Raw genomic sequence first — 26,986 nt, forward strand, 5'->3', positions numbered from 1 at the left:
CATTTCTCATGCTTTTGTGCACATGTAAATAAATATATATGAACCATATGAATCTCCCCTGATTAATCTAACTGTAAGTCAAGCATTTTCAATGACCTGTGTCTATTTACTTCTTTACCCCTTGAGTTGTTTCCTTTTATACTGCACCCCAAATGCAGCAGAACACTTTGCCACTTACTTTATCGGGCAGAATCATGTCTTGTACATGTATACCTCAAATAATCCACTTACAGCACACGCATCTGAAATATGTCAGAAAGACTGGCAAGACGCCAAAGTCAGAGAGAAAGTTTACGAAATCTAAGGTGAGGATTTTCAGTTACCTGCATTTATGGCGTGAAGAACTTCATCGTAAAGTGCTGTCCGTGGTGCTGAATAAGGTCTGCAGGTGTTGACATGTACTATGGTCCTCCGGTAACTAAACAGGGTAACACAGATTTTCTTTATTAACCATTTGCTTTATAAAAAGTTGGTGAGGTCAGTGAAGCCTAAAGTGATGTCTACCTTGTTCGCTTTGTCAGTCTAAAACTCAGTTTACGACTCAGATATTCAGTTTACTAAGACCTAAGAAAGATGATGAAAAAGACAAATCCTCACAGTTCAGGCTGCATAAGAAAAAGTTTGGTTGAAGTTGATGTGATTGACAGATTGTAAGCAGCATCCACCAGCTGTATAATTTCCTTAGAAGGAAATGCCGTGTCTTTCTTTTTACATTGTTAAATCACTATGCTGTTGCGCCTCATCACCAAACGGAAAATTGAAAAGCCTGAAGTACTAATGCATGATAAATTGATACAGTAGAACATGATAACTCAAATCTATCTGCTGCATACCGCTGATAGGAGTCTGTAGTTCCAGTAATAACTGAGAAGTTTATGAGAAGAAGAGAAGAGAAGAAGCAGGGGCGGAGATATGGCTGTTGTCTGACAATGTGAAAAGGAAATTAAACAATGCTGAAACCAGACAGCAGACCTGGATTCTTGAAAGGTGAAACACAGCAACACACGTAAGGGACAACGTTTTCCATCCAAACTCAGAGAGATGTTTATCTAAAGATTAAGCTCCAAGTACAGAAATCACTTGATAGGATCTGTCAAAATAGCTGAGGGGGACTTGACTCAGCTCAAAACTGGATTGTGTATCTTCACCAAGAAGAAACTTTTGGCCATAATCAGGCAGAGGCAACTATGTGTCATGGAGGGCGGAGGATTCATAGGTTTTTAATGCAAACACTACAGGAGATAATTTTACAAATGATCATCCTTGCATTTGGAGAAGAAGACCTCTTTAGGAAAATTAGTTAGAGACACTTAAGTCAGAACATTTATAGCAAATGGCAGAAGTAAAGCAAAGTAAAGCAAAAGTGACATTTGGCAGAAAAGGCTCTTCTCTTTAAAGGAGTAAAGAGGATTCTGCTGAATGAACAGCAGTTGTATGGGCGGGGGGAGAAAAAGTGTGAGGTGTCGGGTTAATAATAGCCGCACTGCACACCTGCATGCATATTATTGGATGTTACAGGTCAGCTGGGAGCCGCAGAGATGTGAATGAGACAGTGATCGTGGAGCATGAATGAAGCAGCTGAAGCCAATCAACTAATGCAAGAGCGACTTTAGGGTTTTGCCTGAACTGACGCTATGCTTCATCTTTTATTTAGAGGTCAACTTTGAGCTGTCATGTATTTATGTTACATACACAAGAATCAATATGCACTGAAAAACCTAGTAGAGACTATGATATGGACCACATAATTGGAGCTGGCTAATGTGGAAAGATTGATATCGATATTGCTACTATATTGGGGTTAACTATTGGTGCTTTAACAAAATATTACAACAATGAGATTTTCTAAATAAATAATCACCAATAACGTGGATATAATGAAGTGGGTAAATACAAATAATAGAACGGCTACAACAGTCTGATGAAATTCAAAAATAGATAACTTTGCTGTAATGCAACTTTAAAACCAGGTAAAGACATCACTTTCAATATAAATCTAAGATGATATCTAGTCTGATATCACAATATCAATATACAATGCCCAGTCCTTCTTTTAATAAAGTTCCATACTGTTCTGCTATTAACCATAAAAAGTATCAACCCAGCCTAAAGAATAAAAAACTGTGCAAGGTGTCTCTGAATTAAAGGTGAAATGATTAATCCATTCGTTTTTTAATTAATTGCCAAGTAACTGGACAATCAATTGATAAACTTGAGTATGTTTCAGGAGGGAAAATAGTGAAAATATCTTATTCCAGTGTTTTAAATGTAAATATTTCCTGGTTTCTTTACTCCTCTATGACAACTTAATATATTTGAGTTGTGGACAAGAAAATGAAACACTGAGAATTTTTATATTTTTCTGATGTTTTATAGAGCAAAAAATGAACTACTTTCCTGGTCATTTAATCATGGAAAATAAAATAATGGACAGATAAATGGACAATGAAAATACTTGTAAATCCTAACCCAGCTAAGAGAATAAGCAACTGTTGAGAGGTGTCACTGAATGGATGCTCACATTTTCTTTAGATAATTCCTAATTTTGAATGACATTTTGCCAAATTCAGACTCTTGCATTTAGGCATATTTCTCAGTTTAGACAGTGCTAAAACAGAGCTATCCTGTTACTGTGCATACTAAAACTGAGATATCTTATCTGCACTTGTAATGAAAAATTTAAAGTAATAAACAGTACTAATCAAAGGAAAGAAATATTAGAAAGATGGACTTTAGAGCACTGCAAAAGGAGAGATATATGAAGAACGGTTTTCTTTCGGACCTGCTATGCTCAAATGGTGGGGTTTTGTCTGGGAAGGGGAGGAGACAGAGAAAAGAGGGAGAGGGAGGGAAAGAGAAAATGGGGTGGGACAGATCTCCCCCCTGCATACATGCACATATACACACACACATACACACACACACACGCACATGTGCAGTCACACACGCATGCACACATAAGTGCACACAGCTCTTCAAAGCCAAGTGGTTTTCATAGACATCCAATTACACTAAGAGATGACATCTGGGGAACTGCAGCAGATAAATAAGGTGAAAGGAAAGACAAGATTCAGTCACCTCAGAGAAACTCCAGATAACCAGAGAGCACACTGCCGATAGAGATAGGAGAGAGGGAGAGGCAAAAGGAAAGAGGGAGGGGGCCAAACGAGAGGGAGCCACACACAGGAGGAAAGAAGAGAGGCAACACACTGCTCCAGCGCTCAGACTCCGAGAGGGCAGAGGAGAGATAGGGAGCTCAGCTCACTGACAAGACGCACGGCAAGAGAAGGGGAGAAAGACGAGAGCGGCCGGGGCTCAGTTACACACTCAAGTAACTTCAAACCAGCTCCGACCAACTAAGAGAAACAAAGAAAGAAAAGAAGTCTGGATTCTGTGACTTTTTTTTGTGTGTGTGGCCTGCCTTGGATTTCTTGGGACATTTTATGAGAAGCAGCATTAATCATTGTTTTGACTTCCTGTTTTTATTTATTCAATTTGTACTGAGAAGTTTGGCATCTTTAATCCAGACCTCCTCCGCCTTCCTGTTATCCACCTCCCTGGACTGGGGAAGATCAATGAGTTTGGGACATGTGTGCGGAGTTTTTTTAGTGTATATGAATGACCTGTGTGCGTTTGTCTTTGTATTTGAGTGTGTAGGTGCGTATTCAAACTTTAAAAAGGGTTTTGAGTGTGTGTGGAGCAAAGAGCGGCAGTTCTGGGAGGAGAGGGAGGAGGTGGTGAGAGGTCTATGAGGTGAACCCCCAGTTGTTCCCGTTGTGAGGTGATCTGAGTTATGGATGTTGACGCATTCCTGTGGCGCTGCTGAGGAATAAACAGCACCGGGGACTACAGCAGAGTCAGCCACAACACTGCAAGCTCCTCCACCACCAGCAGCTCCATCACCATCACAGATAACGCTACATCACATCCACCGCAGCCTGCCATTCTACAGGTTTCAACACCTACAGTCCCAGTGAGGTTGTGGGTCCCCAGACAGAGGAGGTGCGGTCAGTCAATCAGGGGGAGTTTCTCCCACTCTCGCTCCCTCTTCCTGCACCCAGCTCAGCATGCCCCAGCCCCTGAGCTCCTCCACAGCTCTCCCAGCTCCACTACCATGTGTAGATGGACAGTGACACAAGGTGCACCGGTCGCCTGGTTCTCCACCTGCCCCTGCTACAGACCTCCTTCACTCATCTTATCCCTCGTCTTCCTCCTCTTGCTTCTCCTGCTCGGACCCACCTTGTCTTCGCCGCTGTCATCGCCAGACTCTGAAAGGAGCCACAATGCACCACGTGGGACTCCTCCTCATGTCTTCATCTCATACCCGCCACCTTCCGCATCACCCACACCGCTGCACGCATCCTCTGCGAGGTTGCCACGGGCGACCAACATGTCATCGTCCTCCGCGACAGTCGTTGGGCGCCACGTGCGGAGCAGCTACAACCATCTGCAAGGGGATGTGCGCAGGAGGAAACTGTTCTCCTACCAAAAATTCTTCCTCCGCATTGACAAGAAAGGAAAAGTTAATGGCACCAAAAGTGAGGATGATCCGTACAGTAAGTCAAATTAAAATTCTATTTATGTGTTTCATTGCATGGAAATAGCAAATTGTGAGAATTACAAAGTCGTGGAAATTTCATAAGCTTTTACTAGATATCGAGCCATTTAACTCCCTCTTTAGACTTTTTTGTCGCACTAAAAATTGATAGAAGAGCACAAAAAGAAGTCCACGTTATGAAGTTTGCAATTAAACAAAAGTTTTATGCCCATGTCTATCAAAGTGACTGGTTTTCTCCCAGTATGTTTCGTGTGTTCATCAGGGCAGAGCAATGTTTCTCATTTTCCACCCTGGGCAACCGTGCACATTAAGACAGGTGACTGGGCAAAAGAACAAATAGCAGAGCTGCGTGCTTTTCAGCCTTTTCACCATGTGCAGAGGTAGGCCAGACTACAGAGAGTTAGAAAAGAGGGGGAGCATGACAGCGGGAGAGGAGAGGAAAAAACAAAATGAGTAAGCCAGGAAGATAAAAAAGAGAGATGATCCGCTGGAACCAATTAGAAATTGCCCAGAGAAAGTTTCTTCTTCTTTGAGAAAATATCTAAAACATAGCTATTACCAAACCCCTGGGGAGAATGACAAGTCCACTTACTCCTCGCTGCTATTGTGCTGCAGCTATAATAGTGGTGGGCATATGCTAAGTATGAGGTTATACAAACTCAGACGTGAAGTAGTAACCGTGCCATCCCTGCTCCTTTTTCTGGTCAGGCATTTTTAGGGCTGTGAAATATGATTTTAACCTTTATTTATCCTGAGAAGGGTCACTGAACACACGTTTTTTTTGTCAGCACCCCTCAGTCTCACATTCACACAGTTACACTCTTTCACAGCTTGTAGTCTCCCACTGTGAGGCACTAAGAAACTCCACTGGTACCTTAAACAGTATTTGAGGGAGGAAAGAGTATGATTGCAAAATGATGCAAACTGCACATTTTGTGGAATCTCTAAGAAAATAGGACTGAAAATGCATGCTAAGAACGTGCTTTTACATCCACAAGTACCACATTACTATATGGTAGCAACAAAGCATCTCATCTATACACAGCAAATATACTCCAACAACTTGTAAGGATCATCATAATCATTTATGACTGACCCAGAACAGAAAATCAGCTGTTATCATTCTGTAGTCCACAACTTTATCTTCTCGTTAAACACATCTGGAAGTTCTCCAGCACGGCCACAGCCCTCTGCTCTGTGCGCAGCTCAGAATAGCTGCATCGCCTCAGGGCACATTGACAGTAGTTGTTGAGGGAGAACAGAACATTACTCCCACATTTACCTGCGCAGAGTTTCCCTGCCAGCTTGCTGAATGAGATGGGTGACGTCCAAAACACAAGCTAATTTCTTTAAGATCATGCTGTACTCTCGCTGCATTACTGCATGTGCTTGAATCTGTCACAGCATGTCAAGTGAGTGTGTGTGTGTGTGTGTGTCTGGGAATCTAATCTTCATAAATGGATCTTTATCACTTGCACAACTTGGTACACATGTCATAGGTTTGTATGCATCTGTCTGTGGGTCTGTGGTGCTGTACAAGCCTCTCCTGCTAAGAGCGCACACACACTTGAGCACAGAGAGGCCAGTCTTGCACATGGCCTCCATATGGCAAAGCCCACTTTTATTAGGGCCAGGGCCAGTGTGAATATGTGTGTGCGTGTGTGCGCATGTGCGCGTATGTGTATGTGTGTGCCACTCAGACACCAAGGCTCTGCCAGACATGGCTGAAGGAATTTCAATTAGCGTCTCTTCCTCCCTCCCCTCGCCTGCAGTCCTCTCTGACACACACACGCACATGTGCACACACACATATACATTTGCACACACATGCACATAAAGAGCTCAACCATTAGGGTGCAACGTGTCACTAACTATAATGGCATCAGGTCATGGCATTAGAAGCACAATCCATCAATTTCAACAGCTCTTGCCACTTGATGGTGGGAAGTAGGTGAGAACTTTCTAGAGGGAAAAGGAAAATCTTAAATGTGATGACTTGTCTGTAGAGGCCAAACCTATCAGGTTATATTTTGTCTTGAAATTGTGTTGAGCAGGCATTTATCAAGTTGTGTTTCAGATTAAAGGAGGATAGGTAGAAATTTTGTGATAATGAACACCATCATACTTTATGATATTAGGGTGTTTTAAATAGATACTGCACACAGGCTTGCATGTGCAGCAGTTTGTACGCTGTGCCCCAGCTCCCGCTATTTTGCATGTGCTCTAAAATCAGCAGAGAACAAATTGTACCCTTCAAACTAAACCAAACAGAACGTAATTTAATTCTCCTCTGCTAACTGAGAACATGGATGTGGTATTTGACATACTAGACATCATGTTGTTGCGTGACCATTCCTGCTCATGAACTGAAGTGCACATTTTACTTATTTTATGCTACAGATTACAATATTGCTCCTTTAAACTATATAGTTTTGGAGCTGATAAAAGCAAAAGAGATACTTCAAGGCTGCACACAGGCTTTTGGACAAATTACTTCTTTGATGCATGTTTCTAGCTTGTATGTGCTCATTAAAAACGCATGGCTCTGTAAATAGCCTCTACATGTAACATGCCATATTGTACAATATAACATGCCATATTGTACAATATAACATGCCATATTGTACAATATAACTGCATAGCACAGTGTAGTGAAATTGCTCCAATGTGTGAGCAAGCTCAGGTGTTGCTCTGATCTACAAGTTGACTCGAGATCTTATCTGTCATAAATGGACTACTCCTATATGAAAGCATCAGATTGTAAACGAGTGAGGCGGCAGTTGTTAGTGTGGTTATCATGGTCTGGTAGTCTGGTAATGTTCAGGAGGTCACTTTGCAAATGAGTGTCATTAGATGGTGTCAGAGGTGATGAAGAAGTTTCAGCTCCAGCTCCAGGGTCGAGCCTCTCCTCCACAGCCGAGCCTTTCTAATCATGTTGTCAAAGCCAAGGGCACTACATCATTCAGGGCCTGTAATGCGAGCTCACTGGTGCATGTCAGTGTTTGTCGATTTGCGGTCATGTGATCAATTCCCATCTATCCATCTCACCTCGAAAGGCCTTCAAAATAAGGCGCTTCTAGTCTAAATATGGAAATCCTGTCGGGCCATCATGTGATTAGCATTGATCCTGCCACTGACCATAAGCAACAACACTGTCCTTGTTCTCTTCCTTCGCTGTCGTCCACGGACTGTCACATCTTGTTTACAAACAAACGAATAAAGCAATGAAACAAATGGACATGTGTTTGCAGTCGGACCACAGACTTGTGGTCGTGCGTAGCTCAATTAGTATCAAATGGTGCCAACTTGACCACAGATGGAGCTTTGATTCTCACTGTGGCCACCCGGATTGTAAAACCTGCCACACATACTTATTGTTAACATTAATCACAGCAGACACATTACCCACTGACATGAATGAAGCGAGCACACCGCGATTTATGGGGAGTCTAACACACTGGACATTATTCTGATTTAGTGCAGCATTTCCATGTCCAGGGTAATTACACAGGTCTGCCCCCTCTGGTTTGACCTCTACCTATTGACCCAAGTCAGGAAGCTTCATCAATGCAAAGGTCAGTGCTACACATAGTGCATCACTTTTGCAGGGCACCAAATACCACATGCACATGCACAGTAGTGCATGTAAAAGTGAGCTTTGCATGTAATTCTCAGCTCTACATGCACCAGTGCACATAACTTAATACAGATATGATATTGTGCAGGGCTGCCAACTCTCATGTGATTATCATGAGACTCACACAACTGACACTTTTCACACGCCAAATGTCCACTTTCTCAAATGTATCACTCATAACTTTGCGGAGCAAAAAGAGGACACTGACTGTGTATGGACAGTCAAAACTGTGGAGCACAGCACAACAGCAGCACCATAAAATACCACACTCAAGTCAGCCACTGCATTTTGATGCACGTCTATTTTTGCTGTTACGGGCCTGGTACTTGGAGTGGCCAAAAGAATAAAAAAAAAGACTTGTATTACAGCAGTTTTCTGTGTGCTGAATATTAAGTAAGTTTTGATGAATATGTCACCATATGTTAAGTCCTTATATTAAATTTACTGAGCAGCTCAAAAGGTTCCTTTGACCATATAAAATTTGATGTAGTTTCACTGCACATTTCTCAGGGAAAGTCAGCTTAAATGTTGTTGCAGAACATTAAAACCGTCCTCAGTTTTAAACTCTCATTGAATGAATAAATGTTTTCCTTCAGAGAAGGATATTTTGGCCAGAACTTGCCGCAGGCGTGGAATAAGTCCAGAGAATAAAGAAGAAAATACACCAAATGCTGCAACCTTTTTTTCTGGTGCAGGTAAAATTAACTTTTAAAGTTACATTTGGCTGCTTAAAGTCATATTCGGCTGCTTTACTTTTTGCCTTTATGTTATGTTGCCACTGTTAGTTTTGTGGGGTAGCTGGGAGATTCAAATTTCACATTCTGTGTGCAAAACTATAATACATTTCTATTTCCAATTATATCTTTACATCTAAATTCTGTGTAAGGAAACGTGTTTCTCTTGCAGTGCATATTCTTCATTATACAAAGTACTTTTGTTGTTTATTGAGTCTAAAAGGTTCTTTTGTCTTAACAAAATATAATTCAAGCATTCTTTGCATCATTATCGTGAAACAATCCAAAATCAGGCCGATCAAAGTACCACAAAGAGGGAAAATTAAACTTGATTCTAGAAAATTCACAAAACAAGTTGAAATGTTAAAATGATCTCCCTGCACTGACAGATTTTTCTACTTTTACCATCTGAACATTTTAAGACATGTGGAATGTAAATTTGTATTAAAGGAACATTTGAAAAAAGTCTTCAAAATCACAACTACTTCATCTTTCTCCTCTGCATCCATTAACCTCCGATGACTAAGCAAGGTTAACACACAGCAAAAATGTAGCAAGTCCTTCCTAAACCTCTTAAACCCCCCCCCCCCCTTTTCAGTTTCTCTACGTCTTTATTTTGCTGCCTCACTCTCGCTGTTTCTCCCAACTCTCTGCATGATGAGCGCTTTTAGGGTTCTCGTGGGAAAAGGTAACAGTGCGACCCATAAAAGAGAGTTATGAGGAGGTGCTGGATGTGCCAGAGGTTAGTGTCAGCGTTGCTTTTCATTCAAGTAACTTTGACATCTTCATGGACTCTGTCTGTCTAACAGCCGTAAATAAAAGCAGTGTGCGACGTCGTTGCACAAGCTTGTTCAGGAAATACTGAACCTATCATCAAGTACTCCTGAAGCCGCTGGAGTGAAGTTTAACATCAACAATTACATTCAGCCGTACTCTGAAAACATAAATATATACTACCTGCACATTCAGCTACACTAACATTCAGTTTGCTTATAGCTGAAACAAATAGGAAATGGTCCTAAAACCATTCAAGGTAAAGAGGGAAATTCGTCAGGCTCTTTCACTAAATCATTTTGTAGCATCTGAAGAGCCAAAAACTGCTTGTATGGACGAACAAATCATCAATGTATTTTCATATGCCACTCCTTATTAGGATGTTCATATTTAAAATGCAGCAAGAGTCTGGATCAAATTATCATAGTTCATGACTCCTTTTACTGGAATATACGGAGACAAATGCTGTCAACATCCTGCACATTTCAAACATTACATAATATTGATTATTGACTTGCATAAGAGAGATACTATTTTTTAATACTGAAGCTAAGCCAAACCATTGATAAAACTGTTGTAGACTTTGGAGAAAGACGGAATAACAGGCCATTTACTAAACGTTTAATGGCACTTCTCACAAGTTGTCACATAACCATTGATGCCGTGAGCCTGAAAGGTTCAGTTTGGGACAAAACTTCATCAGAGTCCCAGAAATCAGGACATTAATATCAAAAAAGAAGAGACTGTTTTCACTGAGAAAACCTAAATGTACAGATGTGCAGGTTACAGTGTGCAACAGAGGCTGTAAGGGAGTTAGCATTGCTAACTTTACTACCTTAGAAATTTACAGCTGGCTATCTTTTAATACATATTGGACATAGTCTGACACTTTGGAAACTTTCAAAAGCTCCAATATGAGCTATTACGCAAGAAATTCTCTGGCGCGTAACATGGCAAGATGTGCAGCATTTATCACTGTTTGGCACTTTCATCTCATTGTGACTGCAACAGTTCAGAGAAGGTCTGCATGTTGTTGTGTAGTAATAAAAAGACAGCTGTCAGCATTAATTTGGAAAAGCAATGCTCAGTTTGGACACCCAAATTTGATTAGACTTGAGTGACTGCATTGTTACGTTTCAAATTAAATTAAATTAAATCTAAAAAAAAAAACATTTTCTGGGGGGGGATCTACAATAAAAAATGTTTGTTGTTTCATGCTTATGGCTAAGGCAAGATAAGTAAAAACACAATTTTTACTTCTCACCCTGTCCACCTCTGTCAGCACTATTTTCCATCTCCCACACAGGGGTGAATGTGAAGGTCCAGAGGTCCAGATGTATGAGCGCCCTTTGACCCCATAACCGCCCAAACAGAGTAATTTACAAAGCACGTGTGTGTTCATGTTTTGAATGTGGCTGGAAGAAACATGCAGTGCTAAAAATGATCAGAACAACTCTTCACAGCTAATAAAAGTTTCCCATCAAGATGCTGGTTAAGATATTTCTACACTGTTGAAGTGCAGTATTTTTATTTTTTGAAAGCTCAGTGTTTTTGCCAAGAGTCGCTGAGGACAATGACAGAATTTGTCTCATTTTTCCATCACTGTTTACATATTTCCTATCATCACTGCTTGATATATTGTCCCATCAATTCACTCCCCTGTCCATTAATGTGTCAGCTACAACAAGACTGAAATAAGAGCCAGATTTCTGTAGGCAGGCCGAGGCGGTCCTGCCACAAAACCCCACCAGTCAGGCACCACCTTAAACAAAAGTCTTTCAGCAGTAAATCATGTTTCTGTAAGATCTTCCGCTACTTCGGCTCTGAAGAGAAAACAGCTCCAAACATCAAGAGTCGATTACTATCCGCAAAGAATCTTAAGTTGGATATCTTTGTTTTGATGGACGGCATTTTTCATTGTTTATGTTATGTGGAGGATTCTTACAGAGTACAGTCATAAATATCCTTGACAGAGGAAGAGGCAGGAATGGGGGGTCTCTGACTTACGGCTAGTCCTAAGTAATCAAACAGATTTCTAAACAACTATCAAAATTTAGTGTGAATCATCATTTCCATGTAGGTGGGGTGTGGTATACAAATCTGCTAAATGAGTAAACGTGCTTTACAGATACACTTATTGGGAAGTTGTGGGAAAATTTTTAATACATCAAAATCATATCCTCTTAGTCTTACATGCCAACATAGTTTGTATTATTAATATAGAGATGCATTTTCTTTATGCAAACATGTTTCATAATCAGCTCAGTTTCTGGCTCATCTCAGTACTGTCCTAACAATAATCCAAAAGTTTGTTGTTGCCTAAATAACAAATCACTACATTTGCCAACAAACTGCAAAGCAGGATCACAGCAATATTCACTTCAGAGTAAACAATGATGGGAAAGTTGTCTGCATCATTTACAGTTAAGAACCGGAAATTGCAGTATTTGCCATGTCAGCAAGACACTTTTCTCAATGGCTTAATGTCATAACAATGAGTAATCTTAGCCAAGTTGGAGCCAGTACTATTTTGTTCTAGAGAGGATTTTTATTGTGAGGGCGAAAAAGGGAAGAAACAAAGTAAGATGTGAAACTCCATGAGATGACCCTTTTTCAATATCAACTGGGCTGAACAGTGACCTCTTGTAGCAGAAAATAGAACAACCTTTTGACTAATATATACTTAATTTCTGGAGGAAAAAAGATCAAATAATTTTGTTCTTTTTAGATCTGAAACCATTTGCAGATAAACCAAATGACAGCAGGAGTTAATCAGAACCTTATTTGGTATTGTTTAAAGATATACTACGCTTGATTTTCCTAAACTTTTTGTATGGACTCATACAAAAGTAATCCCTCTTAATCAACCTCTAGTGTGATGGTGTATTTTTCCACAGAGACTGTATTTTCTTACTTTCTGTGTTCGGGACATTATGGGTGTGTCTTTTACTTTCACTTTTGCTGGCAAGCATCTTTGTAAACAGCAATTGACAATCAGGCATAGTATACCTATTATTCCCTGGGGAAAAAAGACGTTAAAGTTAGTTAAAGTGTTTTTGATCTAAAACCATCAGCAGATTAACTGATCTGGTGACAGAAATTAATCAGAAAATATTTTGATAGTCTTTAAGCAATTTCTAAACTCAAGTGCTACATTTTATTTGGTTCTCTAATGTGAACATTTACTGCTTTTCCTTGTTTTATATAACTAATTAGAATATCTTTTAGACTGTTTGTGGGAAATATTTCAAAACTTTAACTTAAGCTCTAGGGAATCCTTATACGCACTTTATACACCAACCAATTGATAAATTGGTTGGTGATAAATTTTAAAAAAAGTCATTAATGTTTAAGTTAATGATGAAGAAAATAGGCGTTAGTTGTAGCCCAAGTCCTTCACAGGTTTTTTGATTTAAGAAAACCAAAAACAATGAGCCTTAAAAGCATTATAATATGCTTTCATCAGACTTCTTCCACCAGCAACTCTGCTGAAAAATGGACTGGAAGCCTAATACTCAAAGTGTCATTTTGGCGTTTGCCTGGAGCATGTGAACAGGCAGAATTCATGGCCAGTTAAACAGCAGGAGGTGAAGAATAGCACCTGTGACAGATAACATCCAGGGCTGCTGCTGCCACATAGACACCATGTGCTGAGAGAAAAGCCCCCCACCAAATACACACACACACACACACAGACACACACACACCTCATGTTCCTGCTCCTTCATACTCTCTCACTCACCCCTAACCCTGCTGCACACACAGACACACACACACACACGGCATGAAAGTGAGGCTCTTAATGGAGTCATCAAAGGTAGAGCTGAGAGCTGAGAGTTGAGTCCAGAAAGGCATCTGGACAGCCTGGCTGTTTGAACAGAGAAGCCAGGAATGCCAGCTTATTACCCTGGATGTGTGTGTGCGTGTGTGTGTGTGTGTGTGTGTGTGTGTGTGTGTGTGTGTGTGTGTGTGTGTGTGCACGCATACTGTACGAATATAAATGCATGTGTGAGAAGAGACAAACACAGTAAGAAAATTACAGAGACAAAAAGACGCATGTGACAAACTAAATAAGATTTGTGCATGTCCGTACATTATATCGGTGGTGTAAAATAACAACATTTCTAAAGCCAAAAGTCCAACGCCAACAACTCCGACCACAACAGTTGGGCAACATCTCACTGGCAGCTGAACTGTAAATGAAAAATGTGTGAAATGCAGACGACCGTCACAGCACTGAAAACATAACTCCTGCCGTGTCAGGCCCGTGAAATGTTTTGACAGAAACTGGCAGCTTTGGCACTTTATCATGTTACAAAGTCAACTGTGTTAAAGGAATCACAATATCTCAGGTGGTTATGTTCTTTCTTTCCCCCTCCTTTCCATCAAATCACCATTAACATCACCGTGAATTTCTCTTGGTTTCCTCCCAGCTGCTCTTAAATGTGTGTGACATAACTCGCTGCGGTCTCGCTGCACCCCGTAAAGTGATATCAAATTATGCGGTGACTGGAATGATGAGCAGCACAGACGAGAAACTTAACGATATCTGTTGGCTAGACCGCTGGTATTTTAAACTTAAGGATTTTCGCGCAGGTGATCCCCTTTTTTTGTTTGATTTTGGAATAATCTGGGTTTGTTTTTCTTTTCGTACCCCGGCCAATTTTGAAATCACATACAGCTTGAAGAACAGCATGCGGTTTCGGCTATTTCTGTACAACAAGTGAGACAGTGATGTGAGTGTTCCTGTCAGGGAAGGAAATAAAACCATTATGGGGGCACGAATAAGCTAAATAATACAGTGAGTGGAGGTCAAATAGAACAATCCGGTTAATGAAAAAAATACTTCAGAAGAAACCAACTCAGTGTAGTGCACAAAGGGGCATACATAATATTTTCAATCTAATTTATAACGTAGAAATTAAATAAGAGAATTTGGAAAATAAATCACTTTACAAAAAATCTTATTTGGAAAAAAAATTGGCTTCATTGAAAATCAGAAACAGGCCTCTGTTTTCTCAGCTTCGGTCAAAAACCAATGGCCAGGCGGGCTTTGATGTGGCCACTTAGCGCAGGATGATACTGTTGTCAACCACATCAGTCTAAACCAATACCTCCTCAAAACACATAATACACAGCAGTTTCCACTCCAACCCAATATCTTCAGCGGCACTCAACAACTGAGAAGTGTTTGTTCTCTCTCAGACTTCATAAAAAGCCTGAAATATTCAACCAAACATCAAAGAAAATAATGCAAAGGAAATAGTTTAATCCTGAAATGCAACTGTGGCCTTGTTTGCCTTTTGCTTTTTTTTGATCTATATAACCAAATACAGCACAATAGTTCAATATTTGTGACTGATATCTGATTTAATCACTTTGGTGGTCTATTTTGTATTTCTAAATTCCTCTATTCTTCTTTTGTATCTTTGTTTTGTTTTTTACTGGCATGGATTTCCTTTTTCTTTTGAGTCTTTGGCGGTTGCATGAATGTAAACTCTTGTCACAATGAATACGAGTCATCGTCATTCACTCTGTTGCCATAGTTTCCCAAAGAAAAATGATCTTTGTGTTTAGACCTCAACCGATGCAAATCAGATATTAAATCTAATTTTTAAAAAGGGCTTTCGCTTCATGAAAATGTTTTTGGACGTCACATTTATATTTCACATCGACAGGCGCGTGAGAGAATTAATTGCTGCAGAAAAACACAGGAAAGTCAAAGGTTCATCCAAATATCAGAGTGTTGGACCCAGAATCAAAGAAGCAAACCATATCCATTCTTCTCGCTGAGGGGAGTTCATGACACAAACTAGTCCTCCAGTGACAATATTTCACAATACAGAACAAGACCGCTCCAGGGTTGCAGGCACGCAGTAGACCCGCTCACAGCTGGTCACCGTGTCGAGGTCAAATTGTGAACAACCACAGTGTAATCTTCAAAAAAGCCCCTGGATAAACAGTGGAAACATTTTCATAACCTCCTTTAACCTTTAGGTTCAGCAGAGGTCTGGCTGACCGGGCTTCTAAAGGGGGCCGGGCGGGGGTCGACGGGAGGTCTGCGTATGTGTGTGTTCCCGAGTGTGTAATCCTGTTTGTGTTATTGTGTGGATTTGTGAGCATGTTGTCATGTAAATGTGTGCGATGGGGCTGTGCAGAGCAGTAAAAGTGACAATGAGCGTTTGATTCATCTTAACTTGCAAGGGAAGGTTAACTTTGACTTTAATTTCTGCAGAAACAGGGCAAAAACAAATTGTCTGTGACAATTTTAAACTTTTGGATCTTCTTCCAGTATTGTATTATCATAGTGTTACTTACATAGTTTAAATAATGCAGCATATAATGACACACATTGAACAACTAAGTATAATTGACTGATCAAACATTAAAGTAAGGACAAGCCTCCAGGGGTGGAGAGATCACAGGACAATGTCACTCAAGTAAAAATACTGTTAACTTGACTTAAATATTACTCAAGTTTAAATGCATTGAGAACTACTTTGTTGCATCTCATCCCCCTTATCTCTGCCCTCATTTCCTGTCATCTCCAAAAAGTCAAGTGGATTACGTCACATCATAAAATATATTATCTCAATGAGTAACTAAAGGCTGCTCTATGATATCGATACACCCAGGTATTGTGATATTATGTTTAGTGATACTGCATCGATTTTCAGAAACACTATCAATTTTAAATTAAATCACATTAAAACATTAAAAAATTGCAACAGATCAACATGCTTAGAGTATTGTAATATATAGCAATACCTGAATTGTGACGCCTGTATGGTGATACGTATCATATTGCTTTCATCTGTGCAGTCATGCCAGTGTGTGTTGGGAAGCTACTTGTGCCTTATATCTACTCATTCAGAATTAAACACTGAGGTTTACTAGGGGAAAGATGGAAAAAGCTGAAAGGTTAACTGAGAAAGAAAACTGAAAAGTGTAAGATAATGGAGCCATTTGAAGAGAATGATGAGGACAGAAGTCGGGACGCAACAGTGAGAAAATTCTCCCACTAAACTTGTGACTACACCGTTGTAAGCGTTTACACTGGATGTTTTACAAGAGAGATTTTGGGATATGACGCTAAATATCTGTAGAGAACTTTAGCAAACTATTGCAAATGAAAACCGAACATTTCCAGCTGCTGCAGTGTCACATTAAAAGCATTTAACTAGCAAAACATGTGTCAACTTTCATGATGAAGTCGTCAAAGGAAATGTTTGTCAGTGAGATTAGCACTACTGCTGTTGCTAATCAAAAATGCATCCAATTAACAGTCATTTTCCGCATTTGTTGACAGCAGATCTGTTTGAAATATTGCAGAGTAATGGAAGCGTCAGGAGCAGCCACAGTGAGCTGTTAAAGGAAGAGCTGCACACCTCCAACTTTTTAGTTTATGTAACCAACTTATTTTACCTTTCTGATTCAATCAGGTTTGCTGGCAAATCCAAAATATTGGCAAACAGCCGCTTTTGCTTTTCACTTTGACACCAAAGCTTCAGCCATCATCTCACTGGTCAACTAAACCCTCCTTACTGTCCTGACTTAAAGTTAAATCTGAATCCTTCTGCTCTCTGCTGCTGCTCTACACACTTTCATATTATAAATATAGTGTCCATTGTCCAAGTTGTGATAAATAACCAAAAGAAAAGAATATAGAAGGTAAAGGTTAGAAGGTCTGAGAGAACCAGACAACAAATTAACAACAAGCACCTATGAAATGTGGATTAAACTCAAGACACGAGCAATCTGCGGTCTTTCATCTGTCTGATTTGCATTTTAAAAGACAGATTTCCATTCAGATTTATGGGCATGTCAAACATCATCACATTCTTTATGAAGTGGTTAATGAACAGTTCCTTACTGTTAGAAGGCCAGGCTGTGTTTATTTGAACTTGTAGCTCCGTTAGTGTTACAGTTTGGGTTTGACTGGCAAAGACACCAATGAAAGTTGTAGTGTCGCCTGGTTACACACAGGTGTTTGCCCTTGGTATTTTTTTTTTTTAAGGTTGATAGCGGAAAATGCCCATGCCTTTTATATTAACTGAGCCTGTGCTGTTTGTGCTTTCAGTTTTTCCTTTTTTCCCTTTGCACTTAAAAACAAAAATTCATAATTAAGATCCAGGGGACACCAGGAGGCAGAAAAACAGTTTTCCCTTCTCAGAAAAAGACAGGAAAAGATAAATAAACTCAAGACACCAATTAGGCTATGAAGTGTTGGATGTAAAATAGAAAACTAAACTTTGAAAAGCAATGCAGGTCTACCACTATTTGCTAATGTGAGTATGTGCATGGCTGCATCTGTGTGTACACAAAAACCTGATGAATGGGTCTGTCTTACATGCACATGTTTTTTTCTGTCTCCTCACCATAAACTCTGTTGTTGCAATCTAAGTCTTTTGTTGCAGCCCAGCCTTTTAACTCACAGGCAGACGGCCTGCTTCTGGTAACTGGTAACGGGGCCATAAAAGAGCCCTGTGCTTTGGTTTTTTGACAAACCACATCAAAAGGGACGAGGGAAAAGGGTTTGAACAGGTGGACCGGCCTTTAGCACAGCACAGGCAGATCTCATTCTAACGGATCACAGCTCAAAAATGTCAGCTGTGTGTGCAGCAAGAGGGAACATTTTGAACCTGATAAGTGTTGTGGTCTGTGTTAGTAATGAACTCAACATAACAAGCCAACATGGTGCACTGTGAGCTTCAAAAATCCACTTGAAGTTTAGAGATTTAACAAGCCTTAAGTGACCAAATAAAGAAACAGTGGGGATGGATTAATACCAAGGGCTACATTAAAAAAAAACAAAGCCAAAAAAAGTTTAAAAAAAAAAAGTATGCAGCATGCATAAAAGAGAAGTTTGTTAGTACCTACAAAACAATCAAATTATTTTTTATGTTTTTTTAATGCACTTTCAAATGCAAAACAGTCTCTTATTGCCTAGATGCAAAAAGAAACAAGAAAGATAAAGTAAGATGAGGATTCATAGCTGTAAAACACAGCAGTTTGTGTGAAGACACTCTCAGATGACTCCATGACTGAAGTTTCAACCCCTCCTCAGCCTTTATCCCTTCATCTCTGACCATCATAAAATCACACCAGGGCTGCAGGATGTTACAAATCCCTGTCTGAGGACAAGAGAGAGAGGGAGGAGAAAGAGTGCAGGAGAGGGGCATCTGGTAAGAAGACAGGTTTATATGAGATTTGAGAGACATTTGCTGGATCTTTAACCCTTCCTCTCATACCAAATTTTAGCGTTACTTGCTTCAACTGGCCACCGTTTCATCCAAGGTTGTTATTTAGTGCCTCACTGCCAAAGCTGGGAAATATGTGAATATATATGCACAATATAATGTGAAATAAATCACACAGGAGAACAATAATTAAGTATTCTGGATTTCTGCCTGAAGCTGTTTCCATTGACAGTCTATCATGGTAACCCCACAGCTGTATATCCAGCCAATTCAGCCTTTATAGGAGAATAAAACAGATTAAATTATTTTGTGGTGGGGCGCCCAGTAGCTCAGTTGGTAGAACAGGCATCTCATCTACAAAGGCTAAGTCCCTCCCTTTCATGCTTAAGCTGTCCTATAAGTAGACAAAAGACAAAAAAAAATCTTTAAATGATTTTGTGGCAATGCAGCATGGTGTAAGGTTGTCTACAATAACACAAACAAGAAGCTGTCTAATGGTGTCACTCTACAATCTCAACAATGAGAATGACTGTGGTTACATGCACAAAATATTCCCAGTTTTTGCCATTTTTCTGAAAAAAAAAAAAAAAAGAATATTTCTGCAAAGCTGTTCATAAAGCTAATGGAAAATATTCCTCTAAAATTCCCATTTATATCCAATTGTGCATTCTCAATTTGATCAGTCCAAACATTTCTATTAACATGTCAAAATATGCATGATTGGAGCGTGCCATTTTGCTTCTTTGCACCAAAAAGGTTGGTGTTAAAATTCCAATCTTTCATAATCTTTAAAAGTCATTCCTACTGGAAATGTTGGGTAGTTGGTTTGTGTTCAACAAATCAATGACAAATCACAGAGTTTACCATAAACAGGCAAGAGGCAGTGAGTCGCAAAACTGCAGTGAAAACCCCAGGTGAGACCTATATACCAAATGAACAGTATAGCTGTCCAGAGAATGCCACTAAAACGGGGATAATACCAGCATATCCCACATCGCCACCTTAGAATTATATGGTTCTATCTGCGTTCCGAGCAGTTTTTAGATATTGAGCTTTACAGTTTTGCTTTCCAAATCGCTAAAATGATATAGATAAAAAATCTAGATAATAAATGTATATAACTTAATAAACACCTCACATAATGTTTGTAAATTGTCACAGAATGAGAATATATGAATGGATCAATTTTGAGAGAATGTCAGATAGAACCTTATAATTCTAAAGTGACACGTCTTCATCAGAAAATGCTTCAGAAAAAACTCAAATTCAGAATATGCTGTTTATATGACCCATATTAAATTCAGAATATCTTCATACTAAGAAAAATGGTGGAATAGTGGTGTACATTTAAACACAGCCAATAATAAATCTCTAAAGACAATCTGGATAGACCGTCCATGTTTCACACCTCATCCTTCCGTCCATTCCTGCATCCAAACTGCACTTCCGACCAGCCCCTTCAGCTAATCCTCTCAAACCCCTGATAGTTTTATGGCTCGGTGTAACTGGCTTTAGGATGAGAGAAGAAAGGCCAGCGACCACAGCTTAAACCAGTAATTGGTTCAGGCTTGAAAACTGATACGGACGCCTTGACCTCTTGCCAGTCTGGCAGCCAGAGAGCCTCTCTCCATCCTGTCCGTGTGCCCGCCCGCCTGCCTGCCCGCCTGAGCTCCCCTGGTCAGAAAAACAAACATCGGACGGAGAAATGTTTTTTCCTGGCTTACACCTCGGTCCCAGGGCACGCAGCCCGCAAGCTAACCAGCAAATGAACAGGGGGCAAGAGGCTGCTCTGAGGTCTGACTGTCACATAGTGAAGAAAAGAGAGAGAGCGGGAGACAAGACTGGGGTTCACTTGTGCAAAAGAAACTATGATTCAGGTTTCTCCTGCAGTATGTTTGAGCTATTTTCCAACTTTTTTCCAACAATTTTCACATTTTAAACTAATGCTAATACATTCAAATACCTAATTTTAAGGATGTTTCCATAATCTGTTAAATGCATAAATGATATTTACTTGGTAACAAGTAAGTACCAAAGGAAGGTTTTAGCAAACTGTTCAATTACTTGATGTACAGAACGATAATCTGCATCAGTTTTGACACTTGATTCATCTGTAAGTCATTTTTAAAGCAAAAATGCCAAACATTTGGTGGCATCAACTTTGGGTTTTGCACTGGTGGTCCCACAAAACAAGCATTTAGAAAATGGCTGGAAAACGTCATAAGCATTAATAATGAAACAATCAATAGTTGGGGCCCTTTTTATAGGACTATATTACAAAAATAACAGCTGGTATCAGCAAGATGTAAAATCTAGAGATACAATATTTTCATCTCTGATATTGATTCAGATATCTGAATGTGTATTGGCTGATACAGAGTGATGATACTGATACTATCATACTATCTATACTTGCAATCATTGTTTAAATGGCATGGTTCAGATTAAACCCTTTGTAGACATGAACAAGTACATACAGATAACAAATGCCACAAAAAATATCAAATTGCTGACAAAATTAAACAAATAACCAGAAATCAATTTTATTTTGCTACTCTAAAACAGTCGTTTTCAGTGGCTGCAAAGCACATCCTGCTGTTTAGGCTGCTGTTTTAGACCTGCAAAAAATGAAAAATGCTACCAGGGGAACGGGTGTTTTTTTCTGGTGTGAAACTGCTTAAAATTATTACTACAATAAACTACATGCGTGGCTTCATGCTCAGCGATACCCAAGCCACCATTTTAGGGAGTATCATAGGCACTATAGATCCTGATATTGGTATTGAAATAACAACAACAACAACGGAGCAACAAGAAAACCACTATGCACATAAATGCAACAATATCTGAGGAACTAAGCTGTACAAAGATTTGAACTGTTTGTCTTTCTGTCCCTGCTGCACCAGGTATGTTGGAGATCAAGTCAGTGGATGTGGGAGTTGTGGCCATCAGGGGCCTCAGCAGTAACTACTACTTGGCAATCAGCAAGAAGGGAGAGCTTTACGGAGCGGTGAGTAGCTGTTTCACAATAATTTGCCGCTTGAAATGCATGATATCCATTACTTATTAGTGTCCATCATGCAATAGTCTCATTATTGTTAAATTTAACTGTTGATAAAATGTCAATCTTAAAGAATCAAAGCCTTGCAAAAGAGACACTCTCTCCCTAAACTGGTGACCCTGCAGCTTTGAATTTTCCTAAATGCTTTTTTAAACAACGGCTGCAAGACTCCAGAAATAGGAACCACAGTTAGTCAATGAGAGCTCTCCTCTCTGCTACCTACCTCTCCTCCCTTCTCCATTCAGAAACAGGAAACACAATCCTTCAGTTTCTCTATTCTGCTTCAGTCCCTCTGGGGAGAGTAGCCCTTGTTTCATCTGTTTTCTCTCTCTTTCCCTCCTTTTCTTCATCTCATTCTCTCCCTCCTTTCTTTTTTTCTCCTCTTTTGCTTACTTTGAAAGACCCAACTTTCAGTGTGTCTCTCTGGGAGCCACACCACAGATGAAATGACACACGGTAGAAAAAGACAGAGAGGCATTCTGTTGCATGGCCTGAAACTCAATTCCCATGACGTCTTCTGCTCGGTGCACCACAAGCCATAGTAGCGCGGCGGTGAAGAGCATGGCGTTTGATTACACTTGATGGGCTTAAACAGTGACTTCTTTATCCGGTGGTAATCAAATGAAATCATTGTTTTATATAGATTGATAAATGTAAGTGACACACAGGATTATGATTGCCTTTATGATTCGATAAATCATGTCTAAAAAGAAGAAATCGATTTTCTTAAAATCTGTCCACAAATCCACTAAGTAAAATGCTGACATTGTTATTTTTCAAAAATTCATTAACATAATCTGATGTCACTTATGATTAGTTTAATTCTTTTTATCCTTTTTTCCAATCATTTTAATTGTACAACATCCTGCAGAAACACACACACACACACACACACACACACAGTTTGATAGTACCCAGCACCAGTGTATGATAGCTGCACAGTGTCTGTAAAATATTCTCATTTTGCTTTGGGAACATTCAGTTTTACTTCTGGAACCAATTTAAACAGCTGTGGCCAGATACAGAAAGAGAGAGAGACAGAGTTATACTGTGTGTGTGTGTTGGTGTGTGTGCGTGTGTGTGTGTGTGTGTGCGTGCGGGGTGAGTGCATTTTTGCTCGTGAATAACCGCATCCAGTTAACTGGCTGTTTAAGCGACGTTAGCCTAAAGCACAAAGGGCAGCTTCCAGTAAACTGACAAATGTTACTCTCTCAGATCATTTTCTCTTTATTTACCAGTGGGTGGTCACTGCGGTAATGTAAGCCACAAACACCGTGTCACGATGCCCTTTGCTGGTGCAGAGCCCGAACCTTTGAGACGTCACATCTCATGCTGACCTCTCTGCCCTACGACACCTCCCCTCCCCCTCCTCCTTTCCTCCCCCAGTCCACTGACACACAAACATAATCTACAACAATTCATGTGCAGTTTTTACAAATTGGCCTTGATTACTCTGGGGATTGTGCCGCAGAGTCTTAAGCAATGGCTGACCATTTGTTGATCCATGTTGTCACAAGCAGTTAAATGAAATGTTGCTTTGTTTGGACAAGCCCCAAAAGAATACCTTCTGGTAACAACAAAATGTGTAGTCATGAAACTCTTAATAATGAAACTGAAAGATTAAAAGGAATACTTTAGCACAAATTAGCATTTTTATATGGATTAGTCATGCTGTGTTACATTGAATGCGTAAAGGAAAACTTCTTCCTGCATGGCTCCACAGAAACGGCGAACATATTGATTTATTGATTAACTGACACTTTTAACATCAGCAAAACCATATTAAACTTCCGTTCAAAAACTCTAACACAACTTGTGCAGAACAATCAAAGTCACATTTATCAGTACTTCCCAACAAATATTTGCTTTTTAAAAAATTAAAAAACCTTAGTATTGGAGTCTAACTTTGAGGAGAGCCTAGATAAGTTTCAATTTCACTATAGTTCTACACAGGAATGTTTTAGTGAAAAAATATGTTTTTGGGAAGTACTGAGCATACACATAACTAGATGACACTTGGATTTTCCTGCATGATATGTGTGAGAGTTTGTAAAAGGATGCTTCAATATAGTTTTTGTGTTGTATAACCCTAACCCTAACCCTTCAACAATATAAAGAGGGTCCTCACATAAAACTAGGCCATCTAGGCAGTAGAAAACATAGTTACATAGGAAACAGAACTGCTGCATTCTCTTTTGCTCAATAGGTAGAAAACCTACAACCACCATGATGCACTACGCTGCAATGGACCAATAAACGCTCCCGGTGGTGGGACAGGCACTGGTTAGATGGAGGGAATTTTACCACCATTCATCTCCACATACTACTCACTTTATTTTGATACAAAGCTGGTGGATAAATGGTGAAGTACCCCTTTAAACGTGGTCACCAGTCAATTAAAGAATCAATATGTTTGATCTTTTCTCTTGAGGCATCTGAGAAAAAAACAAAGTTTTCTTGACAAATTCAAGCAAGACTAATTTTATACAAGTGGTATTTTTTTTAGGTGAGGAACTGACAACAAGATGCAAATATGGAGAATATTATGATTAAGTAAAGACTATAGGCTCCATTAAATCGGGGGGTTAATAAAACATACAGCACATAAGCAATGGTAGCTGTACAGTATAACAGCCTTCTGATTTGGGGATTAGTTAAATATGAGCCTATGAAATCCAAAAATCACACGCAGCGTCATCCAAGTTCTGAAACTGACGTTCATTTTCACATTTATGAATCTCTGAAAAGCATTAGAGCCACATCGAACAATTATTTTGAGTTAGTTACTAATCTAACAAGTTGTCCTTTTTTCCATTAATTTATTGTCTATAAAATGTCACAAAATAGTAAGAAATGACGATTTCCATAAGTAATGCCATGAGATTGTCTGTTTTGTTCAACCAACAGTCCAAAACCAAAGGTTTTATTGTCATACAAGACAAAAATGTAGCAAATCCCAGAGATTCAGTATCTGGAATCAGCATCAGTTTCAGGTCTAAAAATCCGACATTGACTCTCCTTGTCTCTCCCCTGCAGAGGGACTTTGGTCCAGACTGCCGTCTGATTGAACGCATTGAGGAGAACAAGTACAACACCTACGCTTCAGCAGAGTGGCGCAACAAGAAGAAGCACATGTTTGTGGGACTGAACGCCAACGGAAAGCCAATGAGGGGGAAGAAGACACGGAGGAAAAACACTGCCACTCACTTCCTGCCCATTGTGGTACAACCACGATGATTGGACATATCAGCCACGAGAGAGCTCTGCACGAGGCAGGGGGTCGGACATTTTTTTGGAGTTACAGCGATGGCTACATTGGACAGATCTGAATCAGATCTGAATGATGCACTGAGAAGGAAAAGAATGGAAACCTATGGACATATCTCTGTTGGAAAAAGACATTTCTATTTTTAAAGAAAAAATTAAGATATATTGCTATACAATGTATATATTATTTTCTGTTTTAAGTTATCAAGTACAATGGCACAGTAGAAAATATGAAAAGAAATGACTTCTGTGCCAAAATGTGATTAGTAACTCACATTTCTAGATTTGTGTACATGTGAAGCCCTTGACTGGGAAGAAATAAAATGACAAGATATGTGAGAGAAGAAAAGAAAAAGACAAGAGAAGGAAGTATTAATAGAAAAGGGGTGATAGAAGAATAGCAGAAAATAAGAAAGATGATGAAGAGTTAGAGTCAAGAGGTACCAACACAGCAGCAAGTCTAACACTATCATGTTTTTTTCTTTAAATTTATTTATTTTGTGTAATATTTAACAAAAAAGAACAAAAACATAAAAAAGGACAAATTCTTGTCTTTTTACCATTTATGCTTCTCTTTTTGAATACTAATCATTTAAACCTGAATAAATATGAAAAATATATTTGTCTTTAAATTGTTTGGCTGACTTTGAATCTTTTCAGATATTTCCACGATTCAGTTATTAGTTGTTGATATTGTAAATGCACAGCAAAGAGATAGAAATAAATACATATAAACTAAACACTCAAAGAAATGCCTTACTCAGTTGACCCAGGTAACTAATCCACTGTATTCATTTAGTATATTACTGTGCAAAGTGCTGGAAATTAAAAGATAAAGGATAACATGACTATGCCCTACTGTTAAACACTGATCAGCAGCAACATTAAAACCACTGACAGGTGTAGTGAATCATGTAGTTACTGCTGGGAAACCTTGGGTCTGATCAAGCATCCGTGGGTTGTGGCAGTACCACATAATCCCACAGGACTCAAAGGATCTGCCACTGATACCCTGATGCTAGACACCAAAAGACCATGACGGAGGTCCTGTGTCCATGCCTTGACAGGTCAGAGGCCACACCATAGAGCGAGATTGGCTGTAAATCGTGATGCAGACACAGGACCTCTGGCAGTGTTTCCCACAGAATAATCCATGTGTGGCGGTATCCGACAGTGGGGGGTAGGTGGTAAGCAAACCTTCTGTTTGTTTTTTTTGCATGTGTGTTTTTTGTGTCATTTTATGCCCCCTCTCTAAATTTGGACATTTTTCAGGATATGCATTCTCAGCTGATCTGATCAGATCAGATCGATAGATGATATGACAAATTGCTGCAGAGGCGAGTGAAAGCAAACTTTTAGACCAAGTGCAATCAATGATTCGGTTTCACTTTCACTGCGTCTAGTGTTCTGCAGCTCCATCTGTGCTCAGAGTGCCCTCTGCACTCGGAGAGTGTGGTGCAAGGAACAAAAGAACAGTACATATGTTCTAATAGTGCTCTTAATGATGATCCAGTTTCAAAATTAGAAAATTCATACGTGGCGGCATATGTTGTAATTGTGGTTTGCCGCCACAAATAAATGAATGTTTGGCGTACGAGCATTACCCACGAATGCTCGATCGTACTGGGATCTCGGGAATTTGTAGATTGACGCCTTTGTCACATTACTCGGGTCATACCTGAGCAGGTTTTGAAATGTGGCAAGCACATTGTCCTGCTGGTGGGGGGCACTGCCATTGAGGAATGCTGTTGCCAT

The 26,986-nt window shown here is 39.7% G+C and overlaps 1 protein-coding gene and 1 long non-coding RNA gene across 3 annotated transcripts in view; one reads left to right on the forward strand and one right to left on the reverse strand.

Moving 5' to 3' along the window:
• Positions 1-323: 323 nt before the first annotated feature.
• The window catches only part of LOC148186203 (uncharacterized), an 83,352-nt gene continuing 56,689 nt past the window's right edge, over positions 324-26,986 (reverse strand). The window contains exon 3 of one of the 2 annotated variants that reach the window (XR_015775216.1): positions 324-418. This is a non-coding gene — a long non-coding RNA (uncharacterized LOC148186203). Of the gene's footprint in view, positions 419-18,078; positions 18,838-26,986 lie in introns of those variants that run through there. The other variant, XR_015775215.1, reaches the window with a different exon arrangement.
• Positions 3,838-25,863, forward strand: fgf10a (fibroblast growth factor 10a). Its single transcript, XM_042509688.2, has 3 exons — positions 3,838-4,556; positions 21,810-21,913; positions 25,001-25,863. The coding sequence occupies exons 1-3, from the start codon at positions 4,115-4,117 to the stop codon at positions 25,199-25,201; spliced, it is 747 nt and encodes a 248-aa protein (XP_042365622.2). The 5' UTR covers positions 3,838-4,114; the 3' UTR covers positions 25,202-25,863.

The sequence above is a fragment of the Plectropomus leopardus genome, chromosome 20 (assembly GCF_026936395.1).
Source record: "Plectropomus leopardus strain MGB_pleo_1.0 chromosome 20, ASM2693639v1, whole genome shotgun sequence".
In the NCBI taxonomy this organism is placed as follows: domain Eukaryota; kingdom Metazoa; phylum Chordata; class Actinopteri; order Perciformes; family Serranidae; genus Plectropomus; species Plectropomus leopardus.